The sequence below is a fragment of the Hydra vulgaris genome, chromosome 11 (genome assembly GCF_038396675.1).
Source record: "Hydra vulgaris chromosome 11, alternate assembly HydraT2T_AEP".
Classification (NCBI taxonomy): domain Eukaryota; kingdom Metazoa; phylum Cnidaria; class Hydrozoa; order Anthoathecata; family Hydridae; genus Hydra; species Hydra vulgaris.
Window position 1 is genome coordinate 33,304,237 of NC_088930.1, and position 15,764 is coordinate 33,320,000.

The 15,764-nt window shown below is 26.0% G+C and overlaps 1 protein-coding gene across 1 annotated transcript in view; it reads left to right on the top strand.

Annotated features, from left to right (window-relative positions):
• The first annotated feature begins 2,862 nt into the window (after positions 1–2,862).
• Positions 2,863–15,764, top strand: part of LOC100211539 (leukotriene A-4 hydrolase) — a 32,249-nt gene continuing 19,347 nt past the window's right edge. Inside the window, exons 1-4 of the mRNA XM_065810830.1 lie at positions 2,863–3,049; positions 9,370–9,497; positions 10,535–10,655; positions 13,987–14,055. Of these exons, the coding sequence (XP_065666902.1) occupies positions 2,897–3,049; positions 9,370–9,497; positions 10,535–10,655; positions 13,987–14,055 (471 nt within the window). The 5' untranslated portion in view covers positions 2,863–2,896. The remainder of the gene's footprint in view (positions 3,050–9,369; positions 9,498–10,534; positions 10,656–13,986; positions 14,056–15,764) is intronic.

Sequence of the window (15,764 nt, forward strand, 5' to 3'; positions counted from 1 at the left end):
ATTTATAGCCGCCATAAAAATATATGTAAATAAAATATATGGTTTCTATAAATAATGGTATTGATTTTTTTAAAGTCAATATTAGACTTGAAAACATTATTTGGTTAAGTTATATCAAATTATGAATGATGGTTCATAAATTATTGACATTATTTAAAGCAGATGCAATATTTGTGTGTATTTTGTTACCTTACTAATCCAGCTATTCTACTGGTTATCCTGAAAGATGTTACAACTGAACCTGTCATTTCGAAAAGGACACAAGTCTATTTATTCACACTTTTCAGGATCCACAAAAATAACTTTTTTAGATAAAAAGTCTATGATGCTAAAGAAACTAAATATAAAAGATAAAAAAAAAATCATACATAAGTTTTTAGAGTTTTATTTATTATAAAAAAGCAACATAACACCTATTTAAAATCATATATGCAAAACTGATACAGCCATAGTTGACGTAGATAAAATATTTCCTGGACAAGGATATGTGGAAGTGGGAAATTTTGCATAAAATCAAATGTAATCCCATACACATTTGGATTGTTTTTGCATTTTTTTGTAAAATTTGTTTGCTTGTCATTTGTGGATCTCAATATCTGCTTGATAGACTCTTTTTGCATTGTCATTAAGGTGTGGGTTTTTTAGTTTAATTTTTAACTCTTTGTACAGTCCACAGACATCTATTTGCTTTCTACCAAACAATAAACTAAAATTTTCTTGAAAATATTTAAGGTAAAACTTATATTTAACAGGATGATCTGGATATTTTTGTTCGAATAACATGTGCACAATTTTCACATTGAGTTTTTCATCCAAATAATAAGATGATGCATCTTTACTATAGTAGTGCACATATTTAACAGGAAATGATTCGATATGCTCACATACTTTTGTTAATGTATCTCCAGATAATGCATCGTGCATCGTGAACCCTGAGATTTAGCTCTGTGATCTAAAGGCTGCTCATTTTTTTTAAGAAAATGCATAAACGTCTAACTTGTTTCATAGAAATTCCATGCATACTGCAAAAAGCTTTCTTGCATACTTTTTTTATCACACCTTCTATCTTAGTGTGATAAATAAAAGAAAATTCTTTTTTCTTAGGTTCTTCAGATCTAAGCTGTCTTCTTTCTATTTCCTTCTTTTCAATCGATGACCGCATGTATGTGTCTTAGGCATTTTTACTATCAAGTTTGTTAACAAACTGAATTGTACTTTCTATAACATCTTTAGATACAAGCTCCATACACTTTGAATTACATCTGTAAATAAATAAAATTGTTGATATAATATTATATATATCAAGATGTTTTACTTCTAATTATTAGTGGTAAAACATGAGTAAATAAGCAGAAATTTGAGAATGAATATAGTCTATATTCTAAATTATAAAACAAAAAACTAACCTGCAAGAAGCACCCGTTTGCCTTGGTGTCACATCATTTTCTTTGTGGTTTTTATAAGCTTCTCTAGAAATTTTGGCTTTTTTTATTTTTTCGTGTTTTTAATTTCCACTGTTCCTTAAACAAGACACTCTTTTTGTAGATCTATTCAGCAAGCTCGCAATTTTCCATTTTTGTAACAAATAAAGTGAGATTACGTCACTTCAGTTGCACTTCGTTTCACTTGAAAAAGGCATAAGTCCGGGACTTGTGCCATTTTCGAACAGACTTTAATTTTCCGTTGCATTTAATGTTGACTAGCATATGAAAATGTTTCTCCTTCAAAGGGAATATGTAAAACACTTAAATAAATAAAATGGCATTAAAAAGTGAAATTCGAAAAAAGTGTGACTTGTGCCCTTTTTGAAATGACAGATTCAATTCTAAAAGCTATTTTATTATATTTGGAATTTGTAGATATTTATTTATATAATATACTGTTACTAGACAGTGAGCTTATATTTGTATACTATAATGGGGCATCTTTTTTTTATTATTATTGATTAATTAACTTCTGTAAAAAAATAAAAGAGTTTAAACTGTTTGAACATAATTTTCAAAAAATCTTCTTTAAATAATTTATTTATATTGTGATATTTATATTATGATATAAAAAATATTTTTAGTAATGAAATGAAGAAGTTTTTTTTTTAATTTTCTTTTTAAATTTATCAAGACAAAACAAAAATCAAAATTTTAAAAGTGTAAAAGAATTTGTTCAAGACTACGTGACTTTTTTTTGTTGAGTGTTCTTGGTCACTTATTTTTTGTCAATGATTTACAACTGTTAGCATGTAAAAAAAAAAATTATATACATATGCCATGCTGCCTGGAGTCCTAATCAGAGTCATCCCATTTCTAGGCATTATAAACTCGTTCTCGTTGAAAATGCACTTGAAAAGAAAAAGGGGGCAAACTAATTAAAATGTTTCATTTTGTGCAAATATGCACTGAAATTTTTGAAGAACAACCTCAGTACTTAAGTTATTTTACTATTATCTACATATTTTAATTATTATTTGTGATTGTTATTTGTTTTATTTATTATATCATATTATAATAAAGTATGTATCAATTATTAATAAGTTTATTAATAAGTAAGTTTATTAATTACAATAAAATATCAATATTCAAAGAATAAATAGTTTATATGAAACTAATAATAACAAGCTTCGTTTAAATGAAAAAACATATTTGCAAAACTTGTTTAAAAACTTAAAAGATTTTAAAATCAAAAGTTAACAACGATGCTAATGCCAAGGTTCTTAAGGCGTTTGATCTTTAGACAAGGCGAAGCATTTGCAACACTAATACTATTTGTAAGTATGTAGCCAGGTTTGATGATACTATCATGCAAATTACTTGATTTGATTTTGTTAAAATAGATATCATTTGTACAATTACCTATATTTTAAGTACTGTTTTTTATTTCTTTGTTCAGTTTAATAAAAGCAATGATTAATTCAGACCCATGTAGTTTATCAAACATTGATTCTTTTCAAGTTACTCACCTTGACTGGAGTATTCATGTTGATTTTGAATTACAGAAGTTAACATGTCTTGCTGTTCAAAGGTTCATTTGTCTCAAAGATGAACGCACTAAACTAGTAAGAGTTTCATAATAAAAAAATATTTTATGTAATAAATTTGTTTTGATATATAAAGTAATTTTTTTATCTTTAGTTTAAGTTTTCTTAGGATTTAATAAATTAATGATATGATTCTTTTTTTATCATAAATAAAAATGGCTTCGAAAAATGTTTTGTTCTTTTACCATAGCTTTTTTTTTTGAAGAAATCAAAGAACCTCTTAAAAAAAATTAAGAACTTCTTCAAAAAAATTAAAAGTATTAGAAAATAAAAAGTATTTTAATAGCTAGTAAGTGACTGGGGTTGATATTTGACCGGGGCGGAGTTTGATAAAATATAGCCGGGGTCGCGTTTGTGACCGGGGCTGCATAAATATTTATACATCCTAAAGTATATTTTTTTTATTCAAAATTCATATGCATATATAAATATCATTATGATCAACATGATCATCATAATCATCGTTATTATCATCATCATCATGATCATGATTGTCAAGGAAGGCTAAAGCCTGATGATCATGATCATCATCATAATGATGATGATCATCATCATAATGATGATGATCATCATCATAATGATGATCATGATCATCATAATGATGATGATCATCATCATAATGATGATGATTTTGATCATCATAATGATGATGATCATCATCATAATGAATGAATTGAATAAAGCCTGATGATCATGATCATCATCATAATGATGATGATGATCATCATCATAATGATGATGATGATCATCATCATAATGATGATGATGATCATCATCATAATGATGATGATGATCATCATCATAATGATGATCATGATTATCATAATGATGATCATCATCATAATGATGATGATTTTGATCATCATAATGATGATGATTTTGATCATCATAATGATGATGATCATCATCATAATGATGATGATTTTGATCATCATAATGATGATGATCATCATCATAATGATGATGATCATCATCATTATGATGATCAAAATCATCATCATTATGATGATGATCATCATCATTATGATGATCTTGATCATCATTATGATGATGATGATCATCATCACCATCATCATCATCATCAGGCTTTAGCCTTCCTCTTTAATGCTGTTTCTCTAATATAAACAATCTAAAGCATTTTTTTTTCTTAGCTAAAGCTCATTCATAAAAAATGTAAGGCACTCTCTTCAAGTTTTCTTACTTCTACCACTACCATTTTCTACTGAAGCTGCTAACTCTCTACATGCTGATACCTAAATTACTTTAATTTTTTCTAACAAACGTTCGATACGTTTTATCTAATCTAAGATTCTTACTAGAGTCACACCACCACGTTTTATCTAATCTTGTCTTACTAGTCACACTACACATCCATCTAATCATCTTCTCTTTTGGCAAATACTATACCATATAAATACTAAAGTTTATATAACAATGAAAGGATATTGTATGCCAATATCTAAATAAATAGCAAACATAAATGTTTATATTCATAATATCTATGCATTAAGTGCATCTGTTTAAGTGGAAGCTTTTATTCCTTCAAGAATAAAAGTTTGGAAGCTTTTATTCCTTCACTTCAATTTTGAGTCAAGCCTCATTCTACTCTACATTTTTCACCATCTTGACTAGTTGGTTTATTAAACAATCATTTTTTTCATCTTTTTTACTAGAACATCTTTCTTAAGAACAAATTTCATTTTATTATTGCTGGAAGCCAATGTAAAAATGTCCTGTCTGATGTTAAGCTCTGTTATTCTCATTTTACTAAATCTTGTATCTTATCTCAGATGTTAGGTTCTTGAAACTTTTGGTTAGTCTTCAACAATGTCATTAACTAAAGTAAGTTTACCATTTAATCTCTAATTCATGGGTCTGATCCTTTTACTTCTCCCCAGAATAAAGCAGAGTTATTTGCAAAGAATTCTTACTTTAATTTGACTCTTGAATATAATGGCCATACTCTTCCTGACAGTTAAACAGACTAACCCATTGTTAAACATCACTCTAGATATCAATGCTAAAGTGAATTCTCAATTAAAGACTTCTACAGTTTGTGCTCCAGAATAGATTTACATCATAGTCTTAAAAAAGTGCTCTCCAGAACACTTTTTTAAGACTATGATGGAATTCTATTCTGCATCCTTTTACTGTATCTGTCCCTTCATGCTAAAAAAACTTTTATTAATCCAGTTTTTTTCTTTGCACATCAAAAAAACCTTAAAACTCTTACCCAACTTCATGTTTTCTCTTTTTATACAACTTACAACTTTTTAAGTCTTCAGTTATTCATTTCCTAACTTATTCTCTATTTTAAAGTAACTCATAACTTAATAGCGGTTGCTTGCAATCTTGTTGGAAATAAATTAGAGAATAAAAATATATAAATGTATGCCAGTATTTAATAAATAGTAAATGTAAGCATTAAATTATTATATATTAAGTATTATAAATTTTTCCTAGCTCCAGCTATCAACCTCTTTTAAATCTTATAATTTTGCCGGGGCCGAGTTTGCAAAGAGTTTCATTTTTAGCTGGGGTTGGGGGCCTGGTCATTTACTATTAAAAGCTGTAGAAGAAGACATCTAGAGCAAGACACTAAGAGTCACTTATGCAAAAAAAAGACTGTATCAAGACCGAAGATATCCAAAAAGTTTATTCAGTGCTGCAAAAGAAATCAATAGAGCATTAGTTAACCTTAGTGTTTAAAGAATTATTACCACTAGGTAGTAAAACTTAAAAGTTGCGGTCATTTATGCAAAAAAAGATAAGATAATAAAAATGTATTGTTGAATATAAGCATTTAAATTTGTTGTACATGCTTAACAAATGAAGGGTGTACAACTGTACAATTACAAAAATGTAACTAATAAAATAGGTCAGGTCAAGATAATAATGTAGCTATCTTTTTTTTATTTAGTAATTTCTATGAAAAATAACTTTTTATTTTTTATTTTTTATATAAAGCAAAAAACAATGATTACTGAATTATACTAAAAACAATAACTGTCAATATTTTTTTAATATATATTTTTATTGCCAATATTTGTTTTAAAACTGTTATTTTTATAACTTCCTTTCATTTAATAAAATTTGTTGAATTTTGGTGTTTTAAAGATAGTCCAAAATATTCCAAAATAATTTTTATTTCAATTTTTTTTTTGTTATTACTTTACAAATTTAGTTATCAAAATAATATTTATATAGGTTACCAACTTTATTAAGTCCTCAATGCATGCTATTTAAAATATGAAAAAAGTAAAAAAAATATTTTAAAATATGACAAAAAATAGTTAAAAAAATAAAATTAGAAATTAATACAAAATTTTTAGCTAAGTCCTAACATATTGATTTTTCGATGTTGGGAAATCAAATTTGAAGTGGTCAAAATTTCTCAAATTCAAGTTTGATCTTTTTACTTTTTTTTTTTTTTTTTAATAATGTCAATATCACTCTAAAGAACAAATTTATTTAGCTAAAAATGTTATTCCAAATTTTAACAAATTAATTTAGAAAAAAAAATTTTCGCTTTTGAAAAATATCATTAGATAGTTTTTTTAAAAAGTTGAATGTGATTGGATGAACCTAAAGTTATGATAATTACAGTGTATTTCATTGAAAATAATGTCATTACAAAGAAGAGATCAAATCTTATGAATTGACTGTCTTTCTAAGAAAAAATAAAGCCATCTATATTCTTAAAATTACTAACTATATGTTGAAAATAAGCTTTTTCGCGTGGGTAAGACAATTTAAAATTGCCCTCGCTACAAAGGATTACACAAGAAGTGATTAACACTTGAATGCCTCTTTACATTGCATTGTTTATTGAAGTTCTAGTACAGGCAAATATGTTGTAAAAATCTTTTCTCTTTGTAATCAAGTAATTGATGTGTTGGTTTCATAAGAATTTATTCAAATTTTTTTGAAAAAAATTGTGGAAAAGTAAAATCATTATCATTATGTCCAAGTAGGTTTCAGTGAAAATTTTAACCTTCTAATCTAACTCTAAAGTACAGAAGGTGTTTTTAAGTCAACTCTATGGTAAAGAAGGTGTTTTTAAGCCAACTCTAAGATAAAGAAGGTGTTTTTAAGTCAATTCTAAGGTACAGAAGGTATTTTTAAGCCAAATCTAAGGTAAAGGTGTTTTTAGGCAATCCCAATATAATATAATTTTTTCCGTTTTTTAATTTTTGCACTTACTTCGGATTCTATTCTCTATAAATCTCAAATCCGGCCTTGTATGGAATACTGTTGCCATATCTGGGGCGGATCTTCTAATGATGCCCTTTCTCTTTTAGACAAGGTGCAAAAACGCATTGTAAACATAGTTGGACCTGCTCTAACAGCCAACCTCCAACCGTTATCACATAACGGTTATCGTCATAATTTTGCTTCTCTTTCTCTTTTCTACAAATACTATAACAGGCACTGCTCTAAAGAGCTATTGTCTCTTGTGCCATCTACTAAAATTCATTTTTGTGTTACTTGTCATTCAATTAAGTGTCATCCTTTCTCTGTGACTGTTCCTAAATGCTCCAAAAACTCTTATTTGTCTAGTTTTTTTCCTCAAACATCAGTCCTTTGGAATTCGCTTCCTTCATCTTGCTTTCCTGATTCATATAATTTGCAATCCTTTAAGTCGTCTGTCAATTGTTCTACAATCTTGTCTTCTGTCAATCTGTCATCAATCTGTCAATCATCAATCTGTCAATCTTCTGTCAATCTGTCAATCAAGTCTTGCTTTACAATCTTCATCTTTTCTCTTCCTGTAACTTCCAACTCTAATTAGTGGTTGCTTGCAGCTTTGTTGGAAGCAAGAATGTTTAAAAAAAAAATTGATAATAATAATAAAGTTAGTGAGTAAAATATTGTTTTTGTTTGAGTGTTGTATTGAACGATTTTGTAAATGCTAAACACTAATTTAAAAAAAATTAAGTATTTTTTAAAGTTAATTATAAATAGACTAAATTTTTACTCTAACTAGTAACAAATTTAATCATAGAGCATTTGGGAACAAAAATAAATTGTTTTGGAAACATACTTCACATGATATATACACTTGAACCTATGTAATTTATATTCTCAAGGAGTCTTGAGAAACAAGAGTTTTTGAATAATAAGAGTTCAATTCTAAATATTAAACTCTGAATAGACCAAAGAATTTGTTCGATTTAAATGATCTTTATAATTATAGGAATTCGAATTACAAGAATTTTAACTGATGAGACAAAAGTTTTTAATACAGAACCTATTAAATGCCTAATAAAAATAATAAAAATGCCAGTTTCAGTATTCTTGTTGAATTAAAAAAATGCAAAAATTTCTTTTTACTAAAGGATAGAGTAAAAATGTACATTTTAAAATGTATACTCCTTGAAAGAAAAATACTTGTTATGCAAAAGAAAAATGTACATTTAAAAATGTATGAAACTCCTTGAAAGAAAAATACTTGTTATGCAAAAGAAAAAAGCGTAAAAAAATATGCAAAAATTACAAAAAAGGTTTAAAAACATAAATTGTTACATTACAATTATTATTAAACAAAACAATTGTTTAATAAACGATCATTAAATCATTAATTGTTTAATCATTAAACTAATGGTTAAAATAAATGATAAATAGTGGAAAATCTGAAATTTTTTTTCGTTTTAATAAACTTTTTTTCAAACATTTTTTTATTTATTTTTGTTGTATGTAACAACCATACAAGTTTAGAAAGTTAATGTCATTCATACTGTTATGTTTATGCTTAATTTCATAAAATACTGTTCACAAATTGTATTGGAAATTTCGCACTGTTTTTAAGTGATAGTTAAAGAATTTATTCTGAGAAGAAATAAAGAGAACCGCTGCAATTTAAAAATTAAAATGTAAATTATAGTTTCATTGTTTAATTATCATCAAGTAATAAACTTATAAAAAATTTATAAAACTTTTTGTTTTTAAAAAATTATTTAATATTGAATATTAAAATATTTAATAATAAATATTAAAATGGCTTTTGTTTTTTAAAATTTGTTATCATAAGTTACATAAGGCTTCCTAAATTTTTACATTATTATTAATTTTTATTTAAATATTTTACTTAACTGCAACATTTACTAAATTATTATTGAACTAAATATGGTTTTTCACTTGAAGTATGCCTTAAAATTAAAATTATATTTTAATAGAAAAAACTAAAATTATATTTTAATAGAAAAAATTAAAATTATATTTTAATAGAAAAAACTAAAGAAAAAGTAAAAATTATATTAACAAATTGGTACAGCCAATTTGTTAATATAATTTTTATTGATATTGCTCACTTCAACTAAAGTTGTTTATGTTTTTAGATTCTTGACACAAGTCAATTGAACATTGAAACTGTTTTATATAATGAAGATGCTGTACCTTTTAATGTATTGCCTTGCATTGCACCATTTGGTGAACCTCTTGAAATCACCATTCCATCAACTAAAATGTAAGCTAATTTTTTTTTTAATTACTTAATGTAGTGATAGAATGGTTTGTAACTGAGTTTGATCTCCATCATATCCCTGAATTTGTGGTCAACTCATTTTTCTGTGAATTGGCGTTATACATTTATTTACATATGACATATATACATTTATTTTTTCTAATAATTTTCAAAAAAAATTTTATAGATATAATCTTAAGAAGGGGAGGGTGAATCAAAATTTTGGTTAGTGCAGGGCTAAATTTAATAACCATAGTTTTTATATAAACTATTCTTATTTGTCACTATTTTATTTAAAAAGTTGAATAGTTTTATGATTTTGACTTGGTAAGGATTTTTTTTTTATATAATAACCTAGATTATTAGAATAGATTACTTAATATCTAAAGTTTATTCTGTCTAATTTAAAAGAAGACAAAATAAATCTCAATATAACCAATATTTTGATTTGAAATAATTATCAAAGATATCATTTTAGATATTTTAAAAATTGATTAAATGTATGATTGAAACAAAAGTTTTGAATCTGTTGCAAGGACAAATAAATAAAGAATTTTTTACAATAATCATTTACAAATATAAATAATTCCAAAATTCAAATATGGTCTCTAAATATTTGCAGAAAATAAAATTTCAATACAACCCCTATGTTTTGCATCTCCATGACAACATGGTTTATTGCAAAAAGAACTCCTGCACACAGTAGTATCAGAAAAAACTTTGATTTTATGAAAAAACCTTTGTTCATCACCATAGGAGAACAGCATGTTTTAAAATATTGTCACAAAAATAAGTTAAAGCAAGACAATTGTCTGGTTGTTAAATAATACTTATTTTCATCAGATGAAGAAGTACTTGTTCTTATATCTGATGCAAAAATATTTTGTTAAATGGTTGATGTGGGAATAAGTTGAATGTAGGTTAAATGCAGGTAAATAATATAAATGAAGGTCAAATGTAGTTTAAATGTAGGTAAAATATTATATGATAAATCTTATATGTCAACTATTAAACTATAATTTATGTTTCTATTGTCACAGTGGTTCAGAGTTTACAATAACAATAAAATACCACACGTCTTCAACTGCCAGTGCATTACAATGGTTAAAACCTGAACAAACTCTTGATAAAAAGCATCCTTATATGTTTACTCAATGCCAGGTGATTTTTTAATTGTGTAAAAAACAAAAAGAAAAAAAAAGATTTATATCAGAATTTTATTTTATTATTAAAATTTTTATTAAATGTTTTAACTTGTTTTTTTTTAACAGTCACATTTTATTTACATTTATATGCTGTTTTTATTAATGATTTATTTACACAAAATCATTCACTGTGTTTTTATTTTTATTATTTTTTTTAATGTTAATTCACCTCTTCAAGGTGGAGAAGGCCACTACAGTTGAAGAGGCTATTTTAATTATGGTTATAACCCACTTTCAATCCTATAACTCCAAAACAAGAACCTTAACAAATAAGCAGAAATCAATTTGAGCGCAGAACTACCAGGGATGTGATGGGAATTAAATTCGGAACTTCTTGCTTATGAAACAAGCACTCTACCACTACACCATTGCCGCATAAGCCACAGCACATGGCTTTTTGTATGAGAAAAGCTAGTGTCCAACTTTTCATATCATTTTTTCATTATTAGTTATTGAATTAAAAAATGAGTATTTATCATTTTATCATCAGAAAAGAGCCCTTTGAACACTCAATATATCGTTGGTCATTAAAGAAATATGGCTTTTTAAGATATACATAAAATTTATCAAACATTTAACTTTGACTTTTATTGATTGTCATTAAATATGCCAATTGGACAGTGGATCCGAAATCAGACAGTGAATTGAAAAATTACGATGTTTTAGAACAAAAGAAAAATTAGAATCAACTGAGTTTGAGTTAAAAACATCTGTTTACCACCAGAAACGCTTGTTAAAACCATTGCATCAATATAATTATTTTGAAAAGTGCAAACTTTCCAATGTCATTGCATAGCCTAGCGTACTCATAATTTCTAAATAACAAAATTACACAATTAATTTTCAATTTTAAACAATGAGGAGACACCTATAAGAGGTTGGCTGTTCTTTCATTATGATTGTCAGCCTTAATTTGATCAGCACTTAAATCACTGCTTATGTGGTATATCAATAGATCCTTTAAAAGAATTTTTCTCTTTGACACAATTTGTTCCACTACCAAGTTTTAGTAGCCATAAGGAAAATTCTTCCTACCCATTTTCCAGTACATCATCATCCTGCTCCATCATCATGTACATCATCATCCTCCTCTATTATCATATACATCATCATTCTCATCCATCATGTATATCATCATCCTCATCAATTATCATGTATCATGCACATCATCATCATCCTCCATCATTTTCCTTCTCCATCATCATTTATATCATCATCCTCATTCATTATCATGTATCATGTACATCATCATCTTCTTCCATCATCATGTGTATCACTATCCTCATTCATTATCATGTATCATGTGCATCATCATCCTCCTCCATCATCATGTACATCTTCATGTACTCAGATATTTACAGTAAATACAAACTTTTGTATAACACAACAGTATTTGTCTAAAGTCTGCACTAAAAAAAAAATTTTCCGTTCTAATTGAAAGTTATTGTTGCAAACATCTTTTAACAACCTATCAATTTCATTTAAGACAATTTTGTGTATCATGAATGTTTCATAAAGCAAAAACAAACTAATTTAAAAAGTTAGTTTGTATTTCTGTGTATAAAGTTAGGAGTTACATTACATATTTGCCATTATTCAATATTGAGACAGGAAGATATAAGAAATGACACCAAAAAAAAAAACAATAATAAAAGTTATAAATATCTTCAATGATTAAAGATATTTATAACTTTTTTGTTATTATTTTATTTTTGTTGGTCTTTCCTAATACCACTGTATATGGATGGGCCCTTGATTCAAAAGTAGGTTTTTCTATACTACCATTTAATTGCCTTTTTTTAAAAGTCTGTAATAGAAGTCACTCAGGACTTTGGTGATAGAAATGAAAGAAGAAAAAAAAGAATATGATATACTCATAATATAGAAGTATCCTTAAATGTATTACATGTGCAAAACAAATTTGATGTTAAGCAGGATAAGTATTTCATTATTTTTCTATAACAGAAGCACCATCAACTGTTATGAAAACTACATCAGAGGAAAGACTTCCATTTTTTTTATTTCAGTTTATATATTTATTTTGTTACTAAATAGTTATAAGATTTTTATATTTAATTCAATTTAGCAATAATAAATTAAGAGCTTTTGAAAACTTAAAATTAATAATTTAAAAAAGTAATATTTTAACTACATTCTCCATGTATATTTCAGATCATCAATCTTTATCATTGAGAATAATTATATAGTGAATGATTTAAAGTTATTGACATTAATCAAACTGTTCTTAAATGCAGATTTTTATTCTAACCACTTAACTTTTTAATTTATTTTTTGTAGTAAATTGATTTTCCTTATTTTACCATTGTCAGTATCACAAAAGTCTAATTGTCAGATACACAAAAGAAAAAGCATTCAGTTAATGCAAGAAGAAGCTGTTTTTAATTTGCAATGATAAAAACTAGTTTCTTGATGTTCTTCGATAATCAAGCATTTGTGGCACAAAAAAAAATGTCTATAGACATTTTAAATTTTAGACCTATTATATATAAAATATTATTTAGCCAAATAGTTAACCAATAGAAAATTCATCATGCAATATACTGTGTATGAACAAGAAATGTTTTTTATACTCTTTAAATCACACAATTGCTGCAAGCAAATAGCAATTATATTTCTTAGGGCTTAAATATTATTATTACGTTAAAAGATATTGTAACTTCACGTAGAAATATTGTTGATCAACACTTTCAAATATGCTATAAACATGCTTAAAAATTTCACACAAGATAAATGTTACAAAGAAAAGCCTAGAATTTGATTTACTGCAAAAGATTTTATATAACAGACTTACCAAATTCTTTACCAAAATCTTAATTAGGCTTCTTTATTATTGCTAAATCAAAAAATTCATTAGGTGAGCTTGATCTGTGAGAAGCATGTAGAGAACCTTTTAAAGCAAAATGGTAGAGAACCTTTTAAAGCAAAATGGTAGAAAACCTTTTAAAGCAAAATGGTAGAGAACCTTTTGAAGCAAAATGGTAGAGAACCTTTTAAAGCAAAATGGTAGAGAACCTTTTAAAGAAATGTTTTTCAATAATAATTTTATTCTGAAGTGTTTCTTGTCACAGTTTATGATGTATTTATGCAAATAAGTTCTAATGAAAAAGCCATAGCTACAAACTGTAGGCAGCAGATTCTAAAGAAATTTGTTGATGAAAGAACTGTTGATAAAATATTTAAAAGAAAATTTTTAGTCATATCTTGTTTAAATATCGTGTTTAAACTTGTTTGAATTATGATTTATTTTTGTATAATTAATTTTTAAGGCAATACATGCTCGAAGCTTGGTTCCATGTCAAGATTCTCCATGCCATAAGTTTACTTACTCGTCCAAAGTATGTATTTTTTACAATTAAAAAAAAACATATTACAAATAAATTGATAATTAATTACTTTTATAATTAAAAGTAGGATTTATGTTTCCTTTTTACAAATGTAGTTTATATATTATATTTTATGTACTTTTTATAAGTTTTATATATATATTGAAATATATATAAAATATATATAAAATTGAAATAAATAATTTCAAGCAACATCAAAAATAGAAATCAGATATTTTACATTACAATTTTAATTATATTTAAACTTTAGGAAAAGTAAAATAATTGCAAATTATTAAATTAAAATCGAAATTTTTTTAAATAACTTATTTTATAGAACATTTTAGTTGTATTTTTGTAGTAATTTTTGGATAGGAAAATCAATTTTTTTTTTTTTTAAGTGTGAGTGTATATATCTTAATAAATGCAGATTTAACACATGAAACGTCTCTGATTAATTTTTGTTTGTTTTTTATTTTAAATAAATTTACCTTCTCAAAACTCCAAAGGGCTGTTAGAGAAGGTTTTTTTTAAATTTTATTTTATCAATTTTAAACTCCTTAACATGAATATTATGGAGTAAATAAAAGAAAAAAGAAGTAGGGAGAACAAGATTCCATAACATGAACAAGCTTCATGTTATGGAGTTTAAAAATAAAAAAAATACTTTAATCAGGAAATACTTGTAAAAACAAGTTGAACACGGAAAAACAGGCTGATTATGGTACTTCCAAAAATGTAGGGTCAATTTAAACCTTAAACTTTTTGATTGCAAGTCAAGTGTTCTACCACTTGTTTATTATCATTGACTTTTATTACACCAAAAAAAAAACTGTATTTAAGACTTTTGAAAACTTTAAGTGTGCAAAATATATTAGGACAGTGCTGACTTAAAATCTTAAAAAGTGTTTGAAAAAGTTAAAAAAGAAGACTGGAGAAAAGTTTAAAAAGAAGACTGGAAAAAGTTTAAAAACTTAAAGTAGACTTGGTTAATTAGATTGTTAGTCCAAAACGCCTTTTAAAACTACAAAATAATAAAAACAGTATAAAAATTACAAAAAAAATGGATTGTTTAAATTGAAATGAATAGTTTATTCAATTATTTATTATTATAAGCTTTCTTAATTATTTTTACTTAAGTGTAGTCAAATTGTCAAAATTAGTTAAGAGCTGTTTGCCATTTTGTCAAAATGTGTAAGTAAAATTCAAGTTAAACTAAGTAGAAAGGTTATCAACCAAAGGTTTATAACCTTAAAAGGTGTATAACAAAGAAGAAAGGTTATCAACAAAGAAGTGTAGATCAGTGTATAATCAAATGGATGGTCCAATTATTCAATAATATTTAGCATTGTAAATATTTATTTTGGTCTGATTAAGTTTCATCACACAATCCTTGAAGTGATCCCCAAGTGCCTAGACAAGTTGAGTTCATATTAGAGAGAATGTTTTAAAAAAATGTTTGAGTTGAAGATTTAAACAAAATAATTAATGTATACCAGGAAAATATAACTTTTTAGTTTTAGACATGTTTGTCTTCTTCATTTTAGTCAAAAGTTTTAAATATGCAAGTTTTTTTTGACGCAATCTACTGACTGAATAATTTAATCAATTTTCAGACTTTATAATTCGTTCAAACGCATATAATTCTTAGAAATATTTTACTCATTTTTAATGCGAATTTTTCAAAAGTTAGAAAATAAAACAAAAAAGCAAATTGTTTA